Source organism: Microtus pennsylvanicus, chromosome X, assembly GCF_037038515.1.
Source record: "Microtus pennsylvanicus isolate mMicPen1 chromosome X, mMicPen1.hap1, whole genome shotgun sequence".
Classification (NCBI taxonomy): Eukaryota; Metazoa; Chordata; class Mammalia; order Rodentia; family Cricetidae; genus Microtus; species Microtus pennsylvanicus.
The window spans coordinates 133,222,182-133,242,579 of record NC_134601.1 but is presented as its reverse complement, the minus strand read 5'-3'; the positions used below and the strand labels follow the sequence as shown (position 1 = coordinate 133,242,579).

At 46.9% G+C, this 20,398-nt stretch overlaps 1 protein-coding gene across 2 annotated transcripts; it reads left to right on the top strand.

Annotated features, from left to right (window-relative positions):
* The first annotated feature begins 42 nt into the window (after positions 1-42).
* Gata1 (GATA binding protein 1) lies at positions 43-15,616 on the top strand. Of its 2 annotated transcripts, none has more exons than XM_075957320.1 (6): positions 43-175; positions 11,731-11,966; positions 12,566-12,943; positions 13,046-13,191; positions 14,213-14,338; positions 14,812-15,616. In XM_075957320.1, the coding sequence occupies exons 2-6, from the start codon at positions 11,750-11,752 to the stop codon at positions 15,181-15,183; spliced, it is 1,239 nt and encodes a 412-aa protein (XP_075813435.1). In that variant the 5' UTR covers positions 43-175; positions 11,731-11,749; the 3' UTR covers positions 15,184-15,616. The 2 variants fall into 2 exon arrangements, with proteins under 2 accessions (XP_075813435.1, XP_075813433.1); XM_075957318.1 differs by lacking the exon at positions 43-175 and adding an exon at positions 7,866-7,949.
* The last annotated feature ends 4,782 nt before the right edge of the window (positions 15,617-20,398 follow it).

Here is a 20,398-nt window from a genome sequence, read left to right as displayed (position 1 = left end):
TCAAATCAGGAATGCAGCAGCTCCTGGGAGAACAGTCCACTCCTCCAGGACCAAAACGTTCTGCAGAGAAAACATCTTTCAAGATTGGACGTAGAGTCGAACAACTGTAATCCTTGCGCTCAGGAGGCAGAGGCAGGAGGATCATTGCAAGTTCTAGGACAGCCCAATATCTGAGGTAAGTTCCATGTTACCAGGGCTACATGGCAAGACCCTGTCTCAAAAAAGAAAAAAGAAAAGAAAAGAAAAGAAAGAAAGAAAGAAAGAAAGAAAGAAAGAAAGAAAGAAAGGAAGGGAAAAAAGAAGGGTACCCATAGCTAATGAAAAACAAGTAGACCCCCAACCTTCTAGTAAACCCTGAACGAGAAAAAAGAGGGTGTTTGGCGTGGTGACACAGGCCTGAATCTCCAACAGGAAGGAGGGTGTGGCAAGAAGATTTTCAGTTCAGAGCCAGCCTGTACTGTGTAAAGAGATCTGTCTCAAAAAAAATAAATAAAAAAAAGAAAAAGAAGGGGAAAATGTGTCAATTATCCCTCTAATCCCAACACTTGGGAGTACCGGGCAGGACTGAGTTCGTGGTTATCAAGGGCATAGGGAGTTCCAGCTACACTTGGGCTACAATGCAATCTTGTTGGGGTGGCGTAAAAGACAGACTCTTTGTTTACGGAACTGGCCTAGTTCTCACTCAGCGCTGCTCCCTCTCCATTCTTCTTTCCCCAAGCTGTGCCCCCTGCCTTGTGAAATTCATATTTGCTTGAAGTGCCCCTTTCTCTGGCTCCACTTCATTCTAATTGCCATTAAGTTGGAAGGACACCCCCGCCCCGTGCCTAGTAACAGCTATTTTAATGTATTTTTTTGTACTTTTCTAGTTTAGAAAATGTTTTGGAACCTTGTATGGTGGACCATAACTTTAATCCCAGCTCTTGGGAGGCAGAGGCAGGCAGATCTCTGGGTTCGAGGCCAGCCTGGTCTACAGAGTGAGTTCCAGGACAGCTGTGCTGTTACACAGAAACCCTGTCTTGAAAAAACAAAAAAAGGAAGGAAGGAAGGAAGAAAAATGTTTTGGAAAATGAATTGTACTAACTTGCTATAAAAGGTGATTTGTGTCAGGTATAGTGGGTGGGGTAGACCTCTAATTCTAGCATCTGGGAAGTGCAGGCAAAAGCATCAGGAGTTCAAAGCCAGCCTTGGCTGAAGAGCAAATTTCAAGTCTGTCTGTGTTACGAGACCTTGTCTCAAAACAGAAAAGTGACTTAGACTAGACAGACAATGGTAATACAAAAAACGCCTCTGTCTATCTTTTGTCTTACTTCTTTCTTGATCTTAATGGTAGTCCCTCTTGAAAACACTTCAATGTAAGGATGGAAGAACTCCAGTTCCCAAAGTTATTTCTAGCTAAGAAGTTTTGACTAACAGACATATCCCTAATTTGAAATTCTTTCAATGATGTCTCTTTCTCAGTTTTTATTCTTGCCTGAATGGTGACACTGGAAGACGACCTTTTGAGAGCGGGACAGGATTGAGATTGTCCAGTGTCAAGCGGTATTGGTATTACATTCTGTACTTCTTCACTTGGTAATTTAGCAAAGACTGGAGGTAGGGAATAGAGGAGGCTCGCGATACAAAAATGCATATTGAAAATAAAGACCTGGGGCTAAAGAAATGGCTCAGTGGTTAAGGCACTTACTTGCTACTTTAGTGGAAAACCAAAGTTCAGGTGCCAGCATCCACATCAGGTGGCTCACAACTGGCTGTAATTCCAGTATTAGGGGATTCAACACCCTCTTCTAGCCCCTGTATGCACAGGGTACACATACATACATACATACATGCATACACACACACATACACACACACAAATTTAAAAATCTAAAAAATAAAATACCCAGAATTATCAGGGTCAGAGCTTAGGCCCAGGCAGCCCAAAAAAACAGGTTCAGTCCACCAACTAGAGGGACAAGGTGATTTATTCAAAATGGCCACGTTGGTAAAAGAATAAAGCAGTCTAGTGACCTTATCTCCTCTCCATCCTCTATCCCCAAGTCTTCTACCCGCCTCCAAGTCTGTTTTCCAGGGTCCTGAAAGGTTTGGGTTTAAACAGAATGCAGGAGTATACATAACTAAGCAGTTCTGGTCAAAGGTGTGGTACTGCCCACCACGGACACATGACTGACTTACTGACTATCTTGGCTCTAGTCTGTCTGGCAAGGTGATTTGATAAGCTGTCAGAATTACGTGAATCTCTTTCCAGGAGACAAACTCCACCTTTAGCTGGCACTAGAGTTCTAGCCTTTTCCTTCTAGAGAGCATCCTGGGAAAATTGTAGTTTCTTGGACTCTATTTTCTCAATAGCCTGCCAGTAGAAGGAAGGGCACAAGCGTCTCTCCTTAGGATATCTCAGGTCTTGCCAGGCTAATTATAGTCAAAGTATGGTGCTTGCATATACCTATGGCCCCAGTGCTTGGGAGACTGTACTTGAGGCCATCCTGGACTCCATTGAGATCTTGTCTCAAATAATAATAGTGATAACCATAATGGCTTCTCTTCAGTGTCTTTGCTTTTTACAGAAATAACTGTTTCAAAAAATACACAGAAGCAAAGGGAAGAAAATTTGGTTACTGCACAGAATTAATGTTGATATGTTAACATATAATTTCTGTTTTGCTTTTAGTGTTGAGGCTTGAACCTCAACAATTCTAAGCCACAGCTCTATCACTGAGCTACACCCCGTACTCCTTCTAGTTTTGTGTACGCATGCTCATTCTTTTGGTTTTCCGAGACAGGGTTTCTCTGTGTAACAGCCCTGGTTGTTCTGAAACTCGTTCTGTAGACCAGGCTGGACTCAAACACACTAAAATCCACTGCCTCTGCCTCCAAGTGCTGGGATTAAAGGTGTGTGACACCACCACCCAGCTCATGTTCATTCCTAATTTTGTAAAAAAAATCTGAAGTGAAGTCGTCCTCTACTTACTACTTGTAACCAGGTAGTTTCATTGTTTTCTTTTTCTTAAAAAAAAACCTACATATTTATTTGTGTAATTTATATTATAAATTAGAAATGAGCTCAAAGATGGAAGAATCTGGGTTGAGAGATGGCTCAGCAGTTAAGAGCACTGGCTACTCTTCCAGAGGACCTGGGTTCTTTTCCTTGCACCCGTATGGTGGCTCACAACCACCTGTAACCCCAGTTCCAGGAGATACAATGTCTTCTTCTGGCATTTGAAGATACCAGAAATACATGCAAAACACCTGTACACATAACATAAAAATAAATCTAAAATAACCCTTTAAATAAAGTAGAATCAGGCAAGGCGGTACACACCTTTAATCATAGCGGAGGGGGACACAGGGGCAGGCTGATTTCTGTGAATTCAAAGCTCGCCTAATCCACAGAGAAAGTTCCAGGCCAGCCAGAGCTACATAGTGAAATCATGTCTCAACAACAAAAGAAAACAAAACTTAGAAAAAGGAAGAATTCAAGAGCTATAAGAACCATTGGTGACTGTATATAGGGTTGGTTAGCTTTGACCTGAGAGCAAAGAGATGTATTCTGTTAGAAAAGATGAAAACAAACAGTATAGACCACTGGGAAGAATACAAAGACAAATAGAACATTCGTGTATCAGTTACTTTATTCATCGCTATGGCCATTTTAAATAAGATTTATTTTCATGTGTATGAGTGCTTTGCCTGTGTAACACGTGGTGCCTACAAAGGTGAGACATAGGCAACAGATCCCCTGGAAGGGGGGTTACAGTTGTTTGTGAGCCCCTGTGTGGGTGCTGGGGATTGAACCCAGGTCCCCACTTTTTTTTGTTTTAAACAAAATTTTATATATTCAAGGCTGCTCTCAAACTCACAATGTAGCTAAAAATGACCTCGAACTTCTGATACTCCTGCCTTCAACCTGAGGACAGAGATTACATTTGCCACTCCGGAGGTCCTTCTCTGTGTTATTTTCTTTATCATTAAATAATGACAACAAATACTACATTTAATTGGCTGTTGCAAGCCAGCCACTCTACTGGGCTGTAAGGCATTAGACATACTCAACCTTCCCTTCCCAGCCTCTAATGACCTTCATTCTAGTCCTTCTATGTAGTCAACTTTTTCCCCTTCTAAGAAACCATCAGTACTTGGTGTTTAAAGAAGTGGATATGCTAATCACCCCAATTCAACCATCGTGCATTATGTGCGTGTATCAAATGACCGTGCTGTGCCATAAATATATATAATCATTACGTACCGATTAAAAATAATTCTTGAGATAATAACCAACAGTTTTACTCTGGAGTCAAACACATGACTCCTTAGTCAGGTTTTGGTTGCTACTTTCTGTACCACTCCTCCAGTGAACTCCAGTCTCAAAGAGACCCAGATAGCCTTAGTGCTATGGCTTGAGTCAAACAGAGGCTCCAGAACCTCAAAAGATGCCAGGAGGGAGAGGGAACCGTCAAGGAATGATTCCAGGAAGAGAGGACATTGGCATGGGTCTCAAATGGAAGCCTGACAGAGAAGTCGCTTCAACCCGGACACCCCACCCCCGCCCGCACTGGGCTCCCCCAAGCCCAGCCTGGCCCCCGCTGATTCCCTTATCTACGCCTTCCCAGCTGCCTCCCTGCTGGCTGAACTGTGGCCACAGACTTCTGGGCCTGCACCCCCTCCACAGGGATGGGGGAGGGAATGGGGTGAGGCCTGGCCTCAGAGGCACCCTACTCCCCACCCTTCATTTCCTTTACTGAGCCCTTTGTCACCTCCAGGAATGAAGAAATGGGATGTGCGCCGAGCACCACACCATTTTATGGGACATGCCTCTAGCCTTCCCTTCCCAATGAGGCTTCCCCACAGACCTCACCCCAGCCTCAACCCGGCAAATAGGAATACTAAATAATGATGAGAATGATTGTTTACGTAGCATACAGTTTGTGGAGTGCCAGGCAGGCGCCATGCAGACTACATTTGGTGTGGGGAAAGGAAAGTCTACAACCATAACCATTTTCCAGGAGAGGCAACTAAAGCCCAGAGGATGACTTGCCCAGAAATTAGGCAGTCAGTCAGTGTGAGAGTTGAGACGAGTACCAGAGGCCTTGGAAAGTGTCATTTCTGTGTCCTCACTGCAGTCTGGCAGGCAAGAGTGGTGATATACCACAAAGACTGCAATAGAATTATCCAGGAAAAGTACTTAGCACAGTACATGCATTCTGCCAACCAATGCTGCTGCTCCTGGTGGTCTGTTTATTGCTATGTTCCTGCTGGTAAAAGTTCTAGCTGAATCGGGTGCTGGGGATATAGCGGTTGGCTAAGCACATGCCCAGCATATGAAAGGCCCTCAGTTATATTCCCAGCATAGGATGGGGGTGAGAACTGGAGGTTGTTCTTAGAACTGGAATGGATAAAAATTAGTTTTAAGGCTGTGGGTATGGTTTAGTTGCAAAGCTCTTGCCTAACATGAGAGATGCATTAGGCTCCATCCCTAGCACTACAGAAATAATAGTCGGCTGGCAGTGGTAGCGCATGCCTTTAATCCTAGCACTAGGGAGGCAGAGGCAGGCGGATCTCTGTGAGTTCGAGACCAGCCTGGTCTACAAGAGCTAGTTCCAGGATAGGCTCCAAAAAAACCACAGAGAAACCCTGTCTCAAAAAACAAAAAACAAACAAAACAAAACAAAACAAAAAAACCCCAAAAGATAGATAGATAAATAAATCTTAGATTAGAATTAAAATAGTGGGGCTGGAGAGATGGCTCAGCGGTTAAGAGCACAGACTGCTCTTCCAGAGGACCCAGGTTCAATTCTCAGCACCTACATGGCAGCTCACAATTGTCTATAACTCCAAGATCTGATGCCCACACTCAGACATACATGCAGGCAAAACACTAATGCATATAAAATAAAAAGAACTAGATTATAAAACAAGAATTAACACAATAAGCACCCAGGAGACAAATCTCTACTTGGAGATTGCAGAGTCACATAAGTACCCAATAAAAAAAACGGAATATTTGATATGTTGAGAACTCAGATTAAAGACAATTGGATCACTTCACATTCAAATTCATTTATTCTCCCCTATATGGAAGTAGCTATCATGGTTACCCCATTACAGATGAGGGCATGGTGACTCATGAATAACCAACGCTGTCTAGGTCTCCCATCTAGTAGCTGGTTGGGTTGGAAGAGAATGATGGGCTAGCCCCAGGTCCAGACTCTGTGGCCTTCCTTGGTAAACAAGGGTTCCCCAAAGGAAAGGGACACACAGCAGTTTAACATAAGCCTGCCATTTTTAAAGCCTATGGGGACAATGGCTTTCAGAGAAACACAACAAGAAGATCAGCTCCTCTGGAACAGGCTGGTAGGCAGGCTAACTGACCCTACTGACTCATGGCTTTGTCCTTGTCTTTCCCCTTGATGGGTCTCAGTCTCCCCAAGTGAGAAATTTCTAGGGCTATGACAGAAAGTCATATGAGAATCCAAATGCAGTGCCGAGTGTGAGTGTGAGTGTGTGTGTGTGTGTGCGCGTGCGCGATGATTTTTATGCAGACACGGTGCTCAGAATCTACTGACAGAGGTTTGTGTGGGTGTGAGGCACTAGTGGAGCGAGACAAGAAGATAGGGTGGACTGTAAGCATCCAGTGACCAGGGCTGGAGAGCTGGCCCCTCAGCGCAAGCTGACAGCAGAGCCACAGTCACGCCAGCCACATCCTCACACCAATGCCACCAACATGGAGCATATCCTAGATAGTTCCCCCTGGGGGTCATACTCTCAGACTCCGGCACTGTGCATCTCTCTCCAACATTATTTTTTACTTCCTCCTTCCTTTCTCTGTCTATGCCCTTGGCCCCTGCCATTTCCAGGTTTTTCTTTCGTTTGCCTCCTGTCCAGCTCTGCCCCATCTTGTCTCTTTGACTCTCCCTACATGTTTAACATCTCAGGCTCTCTGAATCTCTCTAGGTGCCCCTTGCCTCCTTCCACTTCTCTGTCTCTTTCCTTTATTTACGGCTGTCCGTCTGTCTCTTCTTTGCCATCTCCTGTATATCTCTGTTCCCGCCTCTGCCTCTCTCTCACTTACTATCCGTCCCATTGGTCATCTTATCCCAATCCTCGGGGACTCACAAAGGAGTCCACTCTAGGTGTCCCCTCAGTTTCCCGCCTCTAACGTATGGCGGGCAACAAGTTGAGGCACAGTCCCTGTGTGCATCCCCCACCCTGCCCCCCAACCCCAAGACAGCCTGTTACTGCGGCACCAACAGCCACAGTCGCCTCCATCTGATAAGACTTATCTGCTGCCCCAGAGCAGGCCAGAGCTGGCGTAAGCCCCAGGCACAAGCCCCAGACACTAAAGAAGTATACCTCCACTCCACTGCTCCTAGCCTAGTCTCTGAGGCTGGTCCATAAAGGTGGCTCACAGGTTCTAGTTGAAACACTCCCAGATCTCCATAAACCTCATTCTTCTCACCTGCAAAATGGGTACAGCTATACCACTCCTCTCCCAGAATCCAGGAGGGCTCACACACAATACAGGTCCAGTTCACACATAGCCTGGCACAGAGTAGGGGCTTTGCTAGTGGTGCGTGAAACTTATATTTAATATTGCCATGTATCTTGACTAGAGCTCACTTGACTAGACACTGGACTCCAAAGAAGTCAAAGGCGAACTAGATCCAACAATCTACAGGATAGACAGGAAGGGTGGAGGGAGTACCAGTGCCTAAGAGGTCCCCCACAAGTAGGCGGCACACCCCCTCCCCGGCACCGCCCCACCCACTCGGGCACCAGCCACTCCCTGGGGAGGAAAGAGGAGGGAGAAGGTAGGTGGGTGGGAGGGAGGGCGGGCTGGCAAGAGGGAGGGAGGAAGGGAGCCTCAAAGGCCAAGGCCAGTGAGGACACCCCTTGGGATCTCTGAGCTCCACCACATCACTAAGGTGGCTGAACCCTCGCATCAACCATCCCAGGTCAGTCTCAATTCCCAAAGAGCCTCCAGCAAGGCAACCCCAGCCTGCTGCCCAAGCCTGCTCCAGGCTTTCTGACCCACATCTTGTCCCTAAAATGTGGGTCATCCCCGAATTCTTCCACAGCTCCCCAGACTTCTTCTGCTTCCAGCCTCCATCTCTCCCCGCAAACCCTTCTTCTGTCTGCCCCAACTTGGCACCATTCCTTCTAAGATGCCTATGTCCTCTAACCCCTCAGTGCTCTCCTCCTCCTCCCAGGCCTATCATCCATAGATATTACCTCGCAAAAAACCAAAAAACTATGCCTTCATCCCCCATGCTCTTATCTCTGTCCCAAATTGTATTTCCACTAATTGAAACTTGTCTCTGCCTCTCGATCTCCTGAAGAAGAAAAATATTCACTTTGGCTTCCCTAGGTCTCCCATTTCTACTCCCAAGTGAATACTTCTGTTTCTACCCACGTCTTTCTGGCTAACGGCACCTGTCTCTGATCTGTCTAACCCTAGCTTTAACCCCCCATCTTTGCCTTTCAGACCCTATGCCTGCTCCCTGGGTCTTCTCTCTGGCCACCCCAAATGGCCTCCTTCCCCTACTTCTTGGCCAAAATGCGTTCATTACTTTAGACACTAAGTTTTCTCTCCCCAAATCTATTCTATCACAGTGACCCTTGTGGCCGTCTTCTATAAGCTCTAAGGTCTAACTGCTCGCTGAATCCCACTCTTTCCGCACCTTTTCTACTCCGAGTCCCTTTTGGCTTCTCCCACTCTTTCTGTGTTCCCAGACTTCATCTAGACACCAGCCACAGTCCGGTCTGCCCTCTCTCTCCTAAACCTAACAGCTGCCCAGGAAAAGACCTTGCCTCTCTCCTATTTTACCATGACCCGCAGAACCTCTCTCTCCTTTACACTACATTTCTAACTTTGCAAACTTCACCCCTGATTCCCTAACCCCATGTTTCCCTAATCCAGCTTTGAACCCAAAATGTGTGTCTGAACTTTTAAGCTCGGCTCTACTTCTCAAACTCATGATTTCCTTTCCTAAACTCCATAGCCATACCCAAACTTCTGACTTCAACTCCACATTGGAGTCTGAAACTCTCCCTCGAGCCCCAAAGTACTACATCTGCTCCCCAGATCCTGCCTCAGTGCCTTTGGCCCCAAGGGACCCTTGTTGAGGCCTGGGCAAAGGCTGTTACCTGGGGTGAGGGGCTGGGCCCAGGGAGAGCTGTAGGTGCAGCTTCTGTGCCTCCTGGCTAGGGCAGCACTTTCTCTAGTGAGGCAGCTGATAAGGAGCTCTCATATCCCCCAGCCTTGAGATAAACTTTATCTCTTGTCAGGGAGAGTGATAACTGGGGTGGGGGGGTGGGTCCTTGCTACAGGAGGGGTGGGCAGCTCTGAACCCACCAAGGTGAGAGGTCCGGGGGCGGGCAGTGAGGCCGGAGATGGAGGATGGTGACAGAGAAAGAGATCAGGAGATGGAGTGACACAGAGAGGAGGGGCACAGAAAGAACTGGGAAACAAGAGACAGAGACACTGAGAGAAAGACCATTGAGGCACAAAACACATGAAGGTGAAATAGAGACTCAAAGAAAAAGTTAGACAGAAAGAGTAGCAGTGCCATCAGAGGAGAGGCAGAAGGAGGACCGTGGACAGAAAACAAGAGAGAGGCAGAAACAGAAAGGAGAGAAGGAAAAATGAAGGGAGAACGAGTCATGGAGAGTCAGAAACAATCGTAGAGGAAGCAGAGGGAGGGAAGGTAAACTGGTGGTCAAGAGGGAGAAGAGATACTGTCCAAAAAAAATGTGGGAATTCTGAGGTCAAGGTGATGGTGGACACAATTATGAGCTGTCTTATCCCCAGCAAGATCCCCAACCCTGGGGTCAGCCCTTGCTGATCTACTCAGTGGGTAGGGAAGGTGGTCTTGTCCTCAGTCTGTCTCCCACTTCTCCCTACAGGGGCAGGGGCAGGGGCAGGGGCAGGCTCTGCAACTCCTTTACAGGCTGTGTGTAGTAAGGCGCACGTAGTGAGCTGTGGGAATAGTGCCCTGTGAGCTGTGGGGACAGTTCAAGGTCAGAGAAAGAAATGGGAGGAACAGGCACTGGGAGGCAAAGAGATTCAGACTTGGAAAGACTGAAGAGACAGTAAGCAGTAGGAGTATAGGAGAAAGCAATAGTAACAGATACAGAAGGCAAGTTGAGAAAGGTACAAAGACATAAAGAAATTAAAAGATATTAGATATGGTCATACATGGATGGATAAAAGAAGGGCAGGACACACAAATTCATAAAAGCATAGAAAGGGGGGCAAGATACACCCTACATGGTTGGGGAGACAACTCAGTGAATAAATTATTTGCTGCATAAGTGTGAGGACCTGAGTTCAAATCCCCAGAATCCATGCTGATGCAGTAGCATGCACATCAATAGCCCCAGCATACTTATGGGGAAATGGGAGGTGGAGGAGAATCTCGGGAAACTCACAGGCCTCTCCTGGTGTATGCACGCAGTAGAAAAATAGGAAGGGCGCCTGTCTTTAAAAAGGTGGAAAGTGAGGACCGACACCCATGTTTTCTGTCTTTCCCATATGTGTGTGCATGTACCCGCCCCCCACTACATAAACACACAAAGATAAAATCTTTTTTTTCAAAGGTCCATCCTAGAAGCATAGCAAGATGTAGGGAAAACAGTCAGCCCTGAAAGGAAATGGAGGGAGAAACCCAGGGAGCCAGAGAGTTAAAGAGATAGACATGCAATATAAGACAGAGGCAAAGGGTCACCACCCAGCTCTTAGTGTACCACCTCCACTATAGCAGATGGGGAAACTGAGGTCGAGCAAGAGTGGTGAGACTTGAAGGTTCCTGAAACAGACCCTTTCCCCCAGAGGGAGGATACCAGGGTGGGAACACCTCCCACCTGTCACTCTCCTCAGAGGAAGCCAGTAGCTTTGGGGTGATTTCAAAAGTTGGGCGGGGATGGCAGAGATAAGAAGTGTGGAGGCAGGGGTACTGACCCCTCATAGAGCAGGGAGGAACTAATGGGGCCCTCTGTCTACAGACACAACTGAGGTGGGGGAGGGGGTAAAGCCGGAAACCACGGGTTTCTGAGAAAGTCAGATGGCGAGATACAACAGATAGGATGAAGTTGGGGAGCACAGAAGGGTGAACCCCAAGGTCCTGAGGGAGCTGTCAAGGGGTCCAAGGGACCTTGGTTGCACACTTTGCCTCCATAGAAGAAGAAAGGAAGGAGAAGAGAGAATAAAAAGAAGAAATAGAAGGATGGGAGAAAAGAGAGAAGAGAAGGCTCACGGGAGGAGGAGAAAGAGGAAGGTTGGAAGGTAGAGAGCAGAGTAAAAGAGAAGGAAGGAGGAGATACAGAAAGAGGAAGAGAAACATGGCACATGAGACGGGGAACAAGGAAGGGAGAAAGGAATGAGACAGATGACAGTGGAAACAGGAAGGGGGAAGACAAGAGGGAAGAGAGAAGACATGGAGGTGAGAGAGAGGAGGAGGGATGGGAATAAGAGGAAGAGGAAAGGGTAGGAAGATGAGCAGTTGAGGATGGAGGGAAGAAAGACAAGGGAGGCAGTAAGAAGAAATGAGGAAGTGCTCAAAGGAAGGAAGATGGGTAGGAAGTGAAGATGGAAAGCGAGACAGGAGAGAGAAAGGCCTGAGAAGGGAGGAAGCGAAGAGGAAACGAATCTGAGTGCTGAAAAGGAGAATCAGAGTCCTAGGTGACGACTTGGAGAAAAAGGATTTCTGTGTCTGACAATCCTTCCTGTCCTCACAGGTTAAACCCCAGTTTCTCCATGGATTTTCCTGGCCTAGGGGCCCTGGGAGCCTCAGAACCCCTGCCACAGTTTGTGGATTCTGCCCTGGTATCACCACCAGATTCAGGAGGGTTCTTCTCCTCAGGGCCTGAGGGTTTGGATGCAGCAGCTTCCTCCACTTCCCCAAGCGCAGGCACAGCTGCAGCCACTGCACTGGCCTACTACAGGGACACGGAGGCCTACAGACATTCCCCAGGTAACTGCTGGGTAGTTACTGGCTGAGGACTGGTAGGATTGCCACAGAGACCATTAGCCAGTTCACAATTCTCCTAGGGGGTCATCTTGGAAATAGAAGCCGTGTGTATGAATGTACTGACCCCTTCCCCCTACGACAGCAGCACTCCTTTCTGTGTGCCCTACTGGAGGGACACTTTAAGAGGCAAGGTTGGCAGTATGTGTTAGCTCTCTTTGGTGACAGTAGTCATTGCAATCCCAGACAGAAAGGGAAGGACGGTGTTGTCATTGCTACAGTGACCAGAGGGACTTAGAACCCAGGAGTTATCCAGGAACTATTGTGGCTGCGTGGTGGAGGCGCACACTCTCAGCACTTGGGAGGCAGAGGCAGGCAGATCTCTGTAAGTTCAAGACCAGCCTGGTCTACAAGAGTTGGTTCCAGGACAGGCTCCAAAGCTACAGAGAAACCCTGTCTTGAAAAAAACATAAACAAACAAACAAATTGTTGTGGGAAGATTGGAAACCTAGCTGCCATGTTGGGACTGATGGACACCATAACATTGATTACCCTTAGGTTTATTGCTCTCCTTCTCCCCCCTCCACCCTGTACCCCTCCAACAGTCTTTCAGGTGTACCCGCTTCTCAACTGTATGGAGGGAATTCCAGGAGGCTCACCTTATGCTAGCTGGGCCTACAGCAAGACGGGGCTGTACCCTGCTTCAACTGTGTGCCCCAGCCACGAGGATGGCCCTCCTCAGGCCCTGGAAGAGCCTGAAGGGAAAAGCAGCACCACCTTCTTGGAAACCTTGAAGACAGAGCGACTGAGTCCAGACCTCCTGACCCTGGGGACTGCACTGCCGGCATCACTGCCTGTCAACAGCAGTGCTTACGCAGGACCTGACTTTCCTGGTCCTTTCTTTTCTCCCACGGGGAGCCCTCTCGGTTCTGCAGCCTATTCTTCCCCCAAGTTTCACGGAAGCCTCCCGTTGGCCCCTTGTGGTGAGGCTCTCAAAAAGGACAGGGAGGATGAGTTGGGCTAGGTAGCTCAAGGTAAAGTTAAGCTGAGTTAATGCTTAACTTTTTTCTCTGTTCACCCACCAGAGGCCAGAGAGTGTGTGAACTGTGGAGCAACAGCCACTCCACTGTGGCGAAGGGACAGAACAGGCCACTACCTGTGCAACGCCTGCGGTCTGTATCACAAGATGAATGGCCAGAATCGGCCTCTCATCCGTCCCAAGAAGCGATTGGTAAGACCAGGGGTTAGCCTGACTTATGCAGATGAGTTCCAGCCCAGGACAAGAGGCCATATTCTTCCCTCCTACAGGAACCCCTGCCCAACTCATGTTTGTCTCCAACACATCGTATACTTGCCCTCACCCTCATCCTTTCCCCATGGGGACACACCCATCCCTTTCCTATGCAGGAGCCCTACTCTGATCTAGAACTCTCATCCTTTACCTACCCTTTGAGGCTTCAAACAGAAACCCTGTTCTCAAATTTGTGTGAAAAACTTCACCACATCCATAAGTGGGCTTATTGCTTATGGTTCACATTGTAATCTCCTTGGATGCCTTCTTACAGAAGGCAGGACATCACTGAACTGGGCAAAAGGATTTTGTTTTCTGCGCTGGGGATGGAGTCCCAGGCCTCATGCATGCTAGGCAGGTACTCTACCATAAGATTACACCCCCAGCTCCGAGATTTCTGTAGCTTCCCAAGAAATTCTTTGTTTTGCTTTGATTTGTTTTTTGTTTTTTGTTTTTTGCTTGAAATGGGGCTTTGTTATGTCATCCTGGCTGGCCTGGAACTATGTACACCGGATTGGTTTTGACTTTGTCACGATCCTCTTGCCTCTGTTTCCTGAGGGCCAGGAATGTAGGTATGAGTCACCACACCTGGCTTCTTTCAAAAGATTCAGATATGTGGCCAAAGTTGAAAACCAGAGACGGAAGGAGTCTCACACAGATTAAAATAAAATAAAGTCCTTGGCAGACAGTGGTAGAGGAGGCAGAAGCAGGAGTTCTGTGAAATCAAGGCCAGGCTGGTCTATAGAGCTAGATCCAGAATAGCCAGGACTACACAAAGAAACCCTGTCTCGAAAAAAACAAAATAACAATAATATTAAAATTAAGTAATTTCCTTATCCTTGATAGGAAAACTTGCATTCAGTGTGACTCACATGCCTCTGGGAGTGGGACTCCCACCCCTTTTCTCAGGCCCCAACTTCTACTTTCCCAGAGCTCTGATCTACATCCTTTTGTCCCTCAGATTGTCAGCAAACGGGCAGGCACTCAGTGTACTAACTGCCAAACGACCACCACAACCCTCTGGCGCAGAAATGCCAGTGGAGATCCCGTGTGCAATGCCTGTGGCCTCTACTACAAGCTACACCAGGTGACAACTCTCCTTCATGGTGCTTGCCGTCCTTCCTCCACGGTGGTGTCCCCACACACCTTGAACTCCCTCTCCTGCCCAGAGTCTTCCTCCTTTGCCCTCCCTTCCGCTTCTCTCAGCTTTCTCTTCTCGCGATTTCTTTCTCTATTCGCTTCTCCTCACGCTCAGCCACTCTTCCCATCTCAGGCCTCCTTTCTGTCCTTCCCCTCTCTCCCCTTTCTCTTCTTGCCACCTCCACTACCTTTCCCTCCCATGCACTAAGTCTTGGGTACCTCTTGTCAGTCTAGGAGGATATTCCAAGTTCAGGGCCTCACGGCCACATGTTTCTCTACACCAGCGGCCTTGAGTACATCGCCCTAGTCATTGAATTAATTCCATATTCTTAAAACAGTGGGGTTGAGAGGATGTCCCTAGCCCAAAGATATACACACAAAGGGCTGGAGCTGGCAACCCTGTGGTCTCCCTTTCTCCAGGTAAACCGACCATTGACCATGCGGAAGGATGGAATTCAGACTAGGAACCGCAAGGCCTCTGGAAAAGGGAAAAAGAAGCGGGGTTCAAGTCTGGGAGGAGCAGGAGCAGCTGAAGGGCCAGCTGGTGGCTTCATGGTGGTAGCTGGTGGCAGTAGTGGTGGGAATTGTGGGGAGGTGGCCTCAGGCTTGACACTGGGCACTACAGGTACTGCCCATCTCTACCAGGGCTTGGGACCTGTGGTGCTATCAGGACCTGTCAGTCATCTTATGCCTTTCTCTGGACCTCTGCTGGGATCGCCCGCAGCCTCTTTCCCCACAGGTCCTGTGCCGCCTACCACCAGTACCACTGTGGTGGCTCCCCTCAGTTCTTGAAGGTACACAAAATGGCCTAAGCCTTGTGGCAGAGAAGGTGTCCCTCTTTTTTTATTTTTATTTTTATTTTTATTTTTGAGACAGGATCTCTGTAGCCCAGGCTGACTATGACAAATTCCTGATTCTCCTGCCTCTACCTCCCAAGCACTGGGATTATAGGCATGTATTGCCATGTCTGACATTTTTTTTCCTGTTTTTTTTTGTTTTGTTTTGTATTGAGACAGGGTCTCACTCTGTAGCCCAGGTGGCTTTGAATTCCCTATGTAGTCTGGGATAGACTCAAACTTGACATCCTCCTGCCTCAGTTCCTGCGAGCTGGGATTCCAGGCATCTGCCTCCATGCCCATTTCTTCCTCCTCTTAGAGCCCAACCCAACAGGCTGCAGACATCGCCTTGCCTGTACCTTCAAAGATTTTGTAAAATAAAACCACCAAAGACCTGAAACTGGAGCCATGAGTTTGTGTTTGGCTAAATAAATGTCAGTGTCTAGTGGGGGTGTGGAGTGGCACCTGGGCTCTTTGACGACAGAATCTAACAGAAATGTATGAATACATGAGCCTGGAGGAGTCTGCGGTGTAACATTTCACAACTGAAAATCACCATCCAAAAATGTAACCGCATACATGAAGTTTTGTGGACAGCATCCAGGTGGTTCCCTGTGTCTTTGTAAGATGGTGTAGGACTGGTTAATTGTGGGTGAGGTGGTTGGTGTAAGATGGCAAGGGTGTCACCAAGCTGCAGGAGGACAGCATGTAGAAATGCGTGTACCATGACAGGCGATGAGACAGGTAAGGTTGGAGTTGCATGGTTGTGCATGACTCTGGATGATCACTGAGACAGTGTGATATCACAAACTGGGCCCAGAATCTGATGACTAAGCACCTTTGAGACACTGAGCAAGGACTATATGTACGAGGCCCAATAGTATGGCTGTGACATTGTGCAACAGTGAATTCTCTTGTTGCTGTTACAGAAGACCCGATGACAGTAACTTACACAAGGAAGATTTATTTTGGATCAGGGTTTCAAATGGATTCCAATACATCACGGTGGAGAAAGCATTTTGGCAGCTCTCATGGGGGTGGGAACTACGGCAAGACTCTTCATGACAGTCAGAACAGAAAAGTAGAGAGTGACACTGGAAGCAAGAAGTGTTATGACCCACAAAGGTTACCCCAACCAGTCAGGCCTCACAACCTCCCAGAATAGTGCCACCAGCTAAGGACCAAATGTTTAAAGATATGAACTTGTGTAGGACATTTCATTTTCAAACTGTACCAAGATGTGCGTCTCTCTAGAACATCTTCGTTGCTCTGGAAACGGCAGTTCTTTCTCTGCCAGTGTCTAAATATGTCTAGGTGCATGCACCATGTAGACTGTGCCATGGCATTGTGTGTCTTAGGGCTGACAGTGGGAGCAGCTCTGTGTACATTAGTGGAGCTGTCAAATGCATACTTCCCCACTGAGTTAGGGGCCCTCCTCCATGGGAAAAGAGACAACCTTCAGGAAAGAAAAGTGGGAAAGAGTGGATTACAATGAAAGCTCAAATGTGTTCCCTGAGCCTTCCTGGAGGCAGCCAGTCCTTAACTAAGCCTGCTGCCCTATAGGGAATGGGAAGAATGAAGGGACGGACAGACAAAACATCTTCTGAAACAGGATGTGGTAGCTCAAGCCTATAATTCCTGCACTTGGAAGGATGAGACAGGGGGATTGCCACTAGTTTGAGGCCTCATCTTAAAACTAAGCTCTGTGTGAAGGCTTGGATCGGTAATTCCAGGGTTTGGAAAGCTGGGGACAGGCAAGTTAAGAGTAAAAAATGACAACACAAAACTAGCGTCTGGAGGCTGGAGAGAGAATTCAGCAGTTAAGCACAGCACTCTGCCAGAGGACATTGCTGGGTCCGCAGCACTCACACAGTTTCTCACAATTTTCCCTAACTCCAGTTCCAAGGGACCATACCCCCTCCTCTGGCCTCCCAGGGCACCACCAGGCATGCAGGTGGCGCACAGACATACATGCAAGCAAAACATTCATCCACATAAAATTAAAATTAAAAATGGCCTGTGAACCTTATACCTGTAAGGTGGGGAGTACCACACTGCCGGGTACCTCTTTACACTCCTATTAAACTGGGTGAGCTGTTCCCTGAAATGAAATATGTCATTCAATTTAATAAGCATAAGTTGGGAGGATGGCTATAGAGAGATGGCTCAGCAGTTCAAAGCACTTGCTGCTCTTGCAGAGGACCCAGGTTTGGTTTCCAACACCCACATAATGGCTCACAAGCAGCTGTAACTCCAGTTCTAGGCGATCTGGTGCCCTTTTTGGCTTACAGTATACATACATACACATACGCAAAAACAAAAACATTTTTAAGGAAATTAAACACTTAGAAGATGTACTTAATGTACTTTTAAGTTGGGAACATTCTAAGACAAGTAGGTAAAGTGATTTACCCAAGGCCATACAGTTTAGCACAGAGCTGGGACAGGTAATCTGGTCAAAGACTGTCTGGCCTCTTTCCTTCTAAGGTAGAGGCTAGAGGATCCTAAACTCAAGGTCATCTTTGACTGCCTGTGAAGTTCATGGCCAGCCAGGGACACGTGAACCCTTTCTTAAAAATAAAACAAAATAAATTAGGTATACAGAATATCCCAGAGGAATTCTGGTGAAGATCCGGTGACGATGGTGTACCAGAAACCAGAGGCCTTGAACCAATTCAGTGACTCATTGCAAAAATCCAAAAAAAAAAAACAAACAAAAAAATGAGAGAGAGAGAGAGAGAGAGAGAGAGAGAGAGAGAGAGAGAGAGATGTTGGAGAGGCAGGGGAGGAGAAGCAAAAAGCTTTTTTGTTTTGGGGGTTTTGATTTGGTTTGTTCTTTTTTGTTTTGTTTTTTGAGACAGGGTTTCTCTATAGCTTGGGAGCCTGTCCTGGAACTAGCTCTTGTAGACAAGGATGGCCTCGAATTCACAGAGATCTGCCTGCCTCTGCCTCCCGAGTGCTGGGATTTAAAGGCGTGCGCCACCACTGCCCGGCTGGTTTGGTTTATTCTTAATTTGTGTTGGTTTGCTTCCTTGCTTTCTTACTGTGTTTTGATTTCTTTGGCTGGGGGGTACTGCAGGGGTGAGGGGAGGAAATGGGGGGCTGGGGTGAGTGGAATTGGGGTGCATGATACGAAACTCTCAAAGAATTAATAAAGAAGTTAAAAACAAATAATTTACTGATATAAAATCATGAACATATATAAATTAAAACAATTCTTCAGTATACATACAATCTTATAATTCATCAGAAAATGAAAGCAAATTTTCATACTAACAAGATATTTATTTATTGTTTTTGTTTTTTGAGACAGGGCTTCTTCCTGTATCCCTGCCTTTCCTGGAACTTGCTCTGTAAATCAGACTGACCTCGAACTCACAGAGATCTGCCTACATCTGCCTCCCAAGTGCTGGGATTAAGGTGCTCACCAGTACTGCCTGATTAACAAGCTATTTATTTATTTTTCATAAAGTGATGGAGGAGGGTCATCTGTCTATGTGTTACTTTCATTGGTTAATAAAGAAACTGCCTTGGCTTTTTGATAGGGCAGAATTTAGATAGGTGGAGTAGACTGAACAGAATGCTGTGAGAAAGAAAGCAGAGTCAGGCAGACGCCATGCTTCTCCTACCCGAGATGGATGCTGGTTAGACTCATGCTGGTAAGCCACAGTCAAGTGACAATACAGATTAATAGAAATGGGTTAATCAAGATGTGAGAGTTAGCCAGTAAGAGGCTAGAGCTAATGGGCCAGGAAGTGTTTAAATGAATACAATGTTGTTATTTCAGGTGTAAAGCTAGCCGTGTGGGAGCCGGGCAGGATGAAAAGCAGGCCTGCTCGCCTCATCACTACAATAAAGAATTAAATCTTGGAACGGGAAAGACGGCAGTTAGTAAATCATCTGCTTTGCAAATGTGAGGACTTGAGTTCAAATCCTCAAACCCATGTAAAAAGCCAGATATTGTAGCCTGCACATGTAATCGCAACACTGGTGAGACAGAGGGGAAAGACAACAGGATCCCTGGTGCTCACTGGTCAGCCAGCCTAGACTACTTTGTGAAGTTCCAGGCTAGTAAGATGCCAGGTCTCAAATAAAAGGTGGGAGGTGACTGAGGAGTGACACTAGAGATTGTTCTCTGACCTCCACACACATTCAGAAGAAATCTTGGCTAAATACTTGAAACTGTACAAGTATATCTTGATTTTATTATCAATACTGAGAATGCCACTTCAGATAAGTATGTAGTGCAAAATGTGAGAATTATATTTAAGCCTGGGATAGCAAGAAGGCTCAACAGGCAGGGGTGCTTGATGCCAAGCCTGATGTTGAGTTCAGTTGGGGGGGCACACATAATGAAAGGAGAAAACACTCCTGCAAGTTGTCCTCTCTCTCTCTCTCTCTCTCTCTCTCTCTCTCTCTCTCTCTCTCTCTCTCTCTCTCTCTCTCTCTGTAGTAATTAGAAAGCTGCGGCGGGGCTGCGTCCCCAACACCCCAGCCGCCTGCTCGGCTAGCTTATGCCCCGAAATAATTACACAGACACTGTATTCTTTTAATCACTGCTTGGCCCTTAGCTCCAGCCCTTACTGGCTAATTCTGATATCCCAATCAACCCATCTCTAACAATCTGTGAGCACCGGTCTTACCGGGAAGATTCTAGGTCAGAGCTTCATCGCGCGTGTGTCTGCCCAGGAGCCTGGAGCATGGCGTCTGCTCTGGAGAGGAGAGCTGTCGAGTCTGACCTCACTTCCTCTTCCTCCCAGCGTTTTGTTCTGTCTACTCCTCCCACCTATCTTCTAACCAATGAAATGGGCCGAGGCAGTTCCTTTATTAGCCAATGACCTTCCTCCATCATATCTCTCTCTCTCTCTCTCTCTCTCTCTCTCTCTCTCTCTCTCTCTCTCTCTCTCACACACACACACACACACACAAATTGTATTTTTTTTAAAAAAAAGTATGTTTATGGCTATTTTAGAAGTTGTTAGAAATTCTGTCCTAATCCTAAACAAAATTTATTTAATGGCTTTAAAAAATGAAGTTAGCACTTCAAATAGTAATTTAAATTATTTAAAATTTATTTTACTATTTTATGTGTATGAGTATCTGCACATAGGTCTGTGAACCATATGCATGCCTAGTGCCCATAGAAACTGGAAGAGGATGTCAGATACTCT